Source organism: Coregonus clupeaformis, unplaced genomic scaffold, assembly GCF_020615455.1.
Source record: "Coregonus clupeaformis isolate EN_2021a unplaced genomic scaffold, ASM2061545v1 scaf0331, whole genome shotgun sequence".
Lineage (NCBI taxonomy): Eukaryota > Metazoa > Chordata > Actinopteri > Salmoniformes > Salmonidae > Coregonus > Coregonus clupeaformis.
In genome coordinates, this window is record NW_025533786.1 from 376,385 (window position 1) to 382,500 (window position 6,116).

The window sequence follows — 6,116 nt, forward strand, 5'->3', positions numbered from 1 at the left end:
TGTCTTTTATACAGGTAACAAACTGAGATTAGGAGCACTCCCTTTAAGAGTGTGCTCCTAATCTCAGCTCGTTACCTGTATAAAATACACCTGGGAGCCAGAAATCTTTCTGATTGAGAGGGGTCAAATACTTATTTCCCTCATTAAAATGCAAATCAATTTATAACATTTTTGACATGCGTTTTTCTGGATTTTTTTGTTGTTATTCTGTCTCTCACTGTTCAAATAAACCTACCATTAAAATTATAGACTGATCATTTCTTTGTCAGTGGGCAAACGTACAAAATCAGCAGGGGATCAAATACTTTTTTCCCTCACTGTATATATAGAGCGAGAGAGCGAGAGAGAGAGAGAGCGAGAGAGACAGAGAGAGAAATAAATAAATAATGTAGATGTGTGTGGGTGTAGCATCGTTGAGAACCAGGCGGCGTGACAACAAGGTGTTTCCGATGTATGGCTACGCGAGACTAGTTTAGGTATAACTGTGTGATACAGAAACTGCAGCTACCTCTGCATGGGGACGTGTGCGGGGCGGGAGCGGGCCCTCGTTATGTCCTCGCGGTGAGGGGACACAGATCTGGAGCGGTGCTGGGCCAGTCTCTGCTGCTCTGGGACAGTCAGGGTGCTGTTCCTCTCCCTCTCCCTTGAGTTACGCTCTGCACCTACACACATACAGAGGAGGAATCAGCAGTCGTAGCATGTTACCTGATGACAAAACGTGTCAGTGTTGAGTGCCGCCACTCAACATTCACTACGCCTTCAGGTGAATGCTTAGTTTTCCCAACACTACAGAGATCATGCTGGTGCTCAGCTGCTAATACAGTAGCCCATAGCAGCTCTAGTCTAATCAAACCCATGCCACGTGAGGGAGCTAAGAGGACAAATGATACCGACTGCAAACTGTAGTACATCAGAGCGTGACATTTTACAGTCGAAGTTCCTAGAGGTTTTTTGGTTGCATTTGAAGAGTTTAATTGGATAGTTACACTAGGTATTGAGTCAACTTGTGTACCGGACTGGTTCTGCATTCCACAAAGCTACCCCATTGCCAGCTTGCAATGGCAACTTGGCTGAGGCAGAAACCGTCTGGCACCCAGGCTAGGTAACCTTGTACCCTTTTAAATAGCCAGAACAGCACAGTTCATATTGGCCTTATGGTGTGAATCAGGCACTAGTTTATGCACCGTATCCTTGTATTGTATGGAGTTTCTACTACTTCAGGCTCTATTACTAGACATGCAGGGGACAGCATCAGTGGAATGGACACAGTGACATCATGGCTCCATAGCTCCATGCACTCAGTGCTCCCAGTGGATCTTCTCTACAAGCTGTATTGCTACGGTCCAGCAGAGGAGGAGAAAGGCTGTGTACTGTATTATGGCAGAACACATACTAGAATAGAATTGTAGTAATACCATAGTATCGTTGTTGTATACGTTGGTATTACAAAGGGCTGGTAGAAGTACCCCTGTCTGTTTTAAATCCAAGTTCGATCCAAAGTGTGGGGTAAAATTGGGAACCAATGACGTTTTTCCCGCTGTAAACGTCTCTGTAGTTGTCAGTTGGGATCAGCTGAAGTAGTCTATGGTTAGAGAGGCCAGATAGGCTGGGGTATGAGGGGAGATATAAAGGGGGTCGCACCTCTCTCCTCCAGTACTGGACTCTCACTACTTGAAGCTCAGTAACAGTAACCATGCCCCCCACCCACCTTCAGACACTACCGTTATACCTGTATCATCAAACTCTGTATCAATGATGCGATGGGACCCTGCACAACGGTGGATAGACACGCACACACACACACACACACACACACACAGTAGGGTTACACACACTAGGGTAGAGAGTTTACACACAGTTTCCATGGCAGTTGCGATCGATCTCGCACACACAGGAGACAAGTTCATAAGAAGTTCATCAAGGCACACTGGAGCAGGGAAAATCTATATACCAAGGTCAGTGTCAATACAACCCACACCCACCCCACACACACACACACACACACACACACACACACACACACACACACACACACACACACATAATGTATATACACACAAACATACACACACACAAACGCACGCATGCAAGCACACACACTCTCGCTCTCTGTCTCTCACACACACACACACAACGAGACATACTCTGTAGTTTCTTGCTGGGGCTGTCGTGAGAGGCGTGTCTGCGTGGGAGATAAGGAGATGGCTGAGGCAGAGGTAGAGAAGACACGTCGTGGGTCTGGAGTTTATACCAGTGAGGAACGTCATCCAGCAGGGCAGTCTCCAGCTCTATCAGGATCTAGGAGAAGGAGAGAGAGAGAGAGAGAGAGAGAGAGAGAGAGAGAGAGAGAGAGAGAGAGAGAGAGAGAGAGAGAGAGAGAGAGAGAGAGAGAGAGAGAGAGAGAGAGAGAGAGAGAGAGAGAGAGAGAGAGAGAGGGAAAAGAGGGAAGAAGGAAGAGAGAAAGAAAGATAAAATAAGAGGATGAGAAAAAGAGGACATGATAGCGTGATAGATCTGTGGTTGTCTGTGCATGTTTGAGTTTGCAAGCGTGTGCAGATACATGTAAATGAATGTGTGTGTGTTTTGTTTTTCTGTGTATACTGTATGTATATGAAGAGTTTCCTTCCAAAATGCAATATATCCATTTTAATTTTTTTTGTCAATTTGCTTTTATTGTTTAAAGAAATTATGAAAGAGATCTTATCCAGAATGACTTACAGTAAGTGCATTTATCTTAGGATTGCTAGGTAAGACAACCACATATCACAGTAAAATATACAGGATACGAACATTCCATTCCGGCTAAACAATGGGAATATAGCATTTTGCGAAACAGCAAAAAATTCATACACATCTAAAATCTATTAATTAGAAATCTGAGAACAGTAATAATTTACACACAAATGAAGGTATAATTTCTGCCGATGTCATTGTTAATTCAACATGCACACGCACACGCACACAATCATTTCTGATTAAAAAACATTGGAAAAATTGGTGGATATAGCGTTTTGGAAATAAACTCTTCACATGTACTATAAACAGTATGTATGTGTGTGTGTGTGTATGTATGTATGTATGTATGTATGTGTGTGTGTGTGTGTGCATGCGTGTGTGCATGCGTGTGTGTGTGTGTGTGTGTGTGTGTATCTTACCTCTCCCAGGAAGTCACTCTCCTCCTCCTGTATTCTAGGTTGGTCCCAGACAGTGATCTCCAGCATGCGTTCTCTGAAGTCCCTGCGGTGGACGTGGGAGTACAGGAACGTCTGGTTCCACTTGGGCTCAGCGCTCTTCTTTACTGTCTTGGTCCTGCGCTTGCTCTTATCACTGGGAACATGACAGGGGAGAAGACAGAGGAATGTTAGGAGTAAGAAGACAAACCTTAGAAGGAGAGTCAAAGAAAGTCAGCGAGTCATGTATGTATCTCTCACATACTGTACCCATATAAGGGTCTGTGACTCACTACAAGGATGGTGAAATATAACAGAAAACTACATAGTCAGGAAGCATATCGGAAGAGAACGTTTTGACAGTGTGTTTAAGATATATTGGTTACTGTTACATTAAAAAACGATCAGTTTATGTACAATGTTGAACTACTATCCTGGTAATATACTTCAGTTATTACTGTGTGTTTACACAGGTATAAGAGCAGATTAATGTTAACCCTAGTAATATGAGAACGGTTTACCTTCGATCAGGGAGGAAGTACATCTTGACGTAAGGGTTCCTTGGTCGCCCGTCCAGTCGGGGGGGCAGGTCTATGGCTTGAAGGACGTTGACGATCAGTTGATGGCCCACTTTGTCATACCACAGCTTTACCTAGCAACAACATCATTGGATTAGATGAATGTGACTGAATGAATCCAGTTAGAGTAGCCCATTGGTTGTGGATTATAAAGTCATATAGGACATTGTGAAAAGTGCAATATAGGCCATCTAGGAAATCTGGATGACTGTTTGTCTGTAAATCCGTCCATGCATCACCCCCCACCACCCACCCATTCATCCATCCATCCATCCGCATGATCCAAAATGGTCTAGTATAGTCCAGTCAAGTCCAGTATAGTCCAGTAAAGTCCAGTGTAGATCCAGTATAGAGCAGTCAAGTCCAGTGTAGATCCAGTATAGAGCAGTCAAGTCCAGTGTAGATCCTGTATAGAGCAGTCAAGTCCAGTGTAGATCCAGTATAGTCCAGTGTAGATCCAGTATATATCCAGTACTCACAGACAGCTGTCCAGGCAGGATGATGGGGAGGGCTCTGAGGGTAGCAGGGCTGGTGGGGGACATGACCGATATGGAGGGACGCTCCATCTTCTGAGACTCAAAGGAACTGGAGCCCGCTGGCAGGCGAAAGAACCAGGATGTAAAAGACTCAAACAGTACTGTATCTTCACACCAATGAACTATACCGTATTGTTCTTCAAGGAAAAGCCAAGCTTTGATGACACTTACTCGATTCTAAAGGAGGATGTGATGTTTCTGGAATTCTTGGTATGTCTCTGTGAGATGGGAGGAAGATTACATCAAATGTCTGAGCACACTACTGCAATAGCCGTTGACCAACAGTCATCACCAATCCTCATTTGAGACAGAGTGCCAGCACATACAATACCTCAATTGTATGTTTGTTTGTATCAAAAAGGAAAAACACAGACACGTACACACACTGCTACAAACTGGGTGTTGGGTTAGAGAAGGGTAGATCATACCCACACAGGAGAGAGATTCATGGGTGAAGAGAAGAGACAGAACTTGTCTTATAAGGGTTTCCCTAAGGTCTAGGAGGTTAGGGTTCATTCAGGGTTTGGCCTCAGGGAAGGACTACTGTATGACATAGTGGTCACTATGTCTACAATACATATGTACTTACTGATATGCTCTATACACCTTTCTCAAGAAGTTATTGGAAATGATGCGATGGATAGATCTTTTAGATAAAGAAGACAATGGCCATAAACATTTCACTTCAAAATTAGATATAGTCAGAAAATGACAAACAACAGTCGCACTATAGTAATAATAGTCCAAAATGGTCACACAGTGCAAAACAGACACACAATAGTTGCAGTGTATCACACAACGATCACGAAATGGGAATTTAGCATTTCACAAAGTAAGTCCGTCTCACCCAATAGGCCTTGAGACGACTATTTCCACTTGAGGCTCCGCCTTGGATTCCAGAATGATGTTGTACACTTCCTTCTTGGTTGCTCCCGGCAATGACTTCCCGTTCCACTGCAGTACCTCATCACCTGGAAAACAGGAAACAAGATGGCCGAAATTAAAACAGCTGATTCATGGGTAAGCATGGAGCCTAGGTTAAAGATAACAAAGGTTAAGACAACGTAATAATTCCATGCGCCAGTGTTAGAAAATAAGCAAAATCATTGGACCAGCGCCGGAGTGAAAATGACTGGAAGTGAATGTTAGCGGTACAGAAACTTCACCATCAAAGTGGAAAATAAACATAATCGTAGTGTACTCAGCAAACACAAAGCAAACACAAAGCATTCTATTCATTTCAATGTTTTTCCAATGATCTACAGCCACGTTATTACTTGTTGCCCCGACCGCTGGTCACGTTTTCAATGCTAATCCTGTAGAATCAGCAACAGCGCTGGTCCAATGAATGTGAATATTTTCTAACACTGGCGCATGGAATTATTACGTTGTCTTAACTTCTATTTTTTCAAGCTAGCCTGGAGCTTTACTGAACGACCTCTGTTCACAACACAAACGGTGTTCAGGTAGAAATCTTAGATTTTCGCAGCTGAAAAATAACACACAGACAATCTCACAGAGCTACCAGACTGATGTGCAACATTTCTCCAGCAGATAACCTGAATGTTTTTTCTACGTTGCTTACCAGCTCGTAGGTGGCCAACAATGTCCGCCAGACTTCCTTTCTTGACTTTGGTGATGAAGGCCCCAAGTCTCCCTGTCTCTGTCATCTTCCCACCCACAACCTAGAAGGAAAACAGAACAAGGGCAATTCAGACCCAAGACCAAGCGCTCAGTACATAGAGATAAGTGTAATTCAAATACCACCCCTTGTGTTCAGTGCCACTATTACCAAATATCCTGGGATGGTACAAGGTCAGTATGAAGGTATG

General features: G+C 43.6%; 1 protein-coding gene across 12 annotated transcripts in view; it reads right to left on the reverse strand.

Annotated features, from left to right (window-relative positions):
• LOC123484491 (regulating synaptic membrane exocytosis protein 1-like) overlaps window positions 1–6,116 on the reverse strand; it is a 36,404-nt gene that overhangs the window by 23,572 nt on the left and 6,716 nt on the right. For 10 of the 12 annotated variants that reach the window (XM_045214892.1, XM_045214891.1, XM_045214893.1 and 7 more), the window contains exons 4-13: window positions 5,870–5,969; window positions 5,132–5,255; window positions 4,874–4,930; window positions 4,456–4,502; window positions 4,228–4,343; window positions 3,692–3,822; window positions 3,156–3,327; window positions 2,145–2,298; window positions 1,709–1,768; window positions 509–662 (exon numbers count right to left, since the gene is read on the reverse strand). In XM_045214892.1, the coding sequence (XP_045070827.1) occupies window positions 509–662; window positions 1,709–1,768; window positions 2,145–2,298; window positions 3,156–3,327; window positions 3,692–3,822; window positions 4,228–4,343; window positions 4,456–4,502; window positions 4,874–4,930; window positions 5,132–5,255; window positions 5,870–5,969 (1,115 nt within the window). The remainder of the gene's footprint in view (window positions 1–508; window positions 663–1,708; window positions 1,769–2,144; window positions 2,299–3,155; window positions 3,328–3,691; window positions 3,823–4,227; window positions 4,344–4,455; window positions 4,503–4,873; window positions 4,931–5,131; window positions 5,256–5,869; window positions 5,970–6,116) is intronic. The other 2 variants (XM_045214882.1, XM_045214883.1) reach the window with 2 other exon arrangements.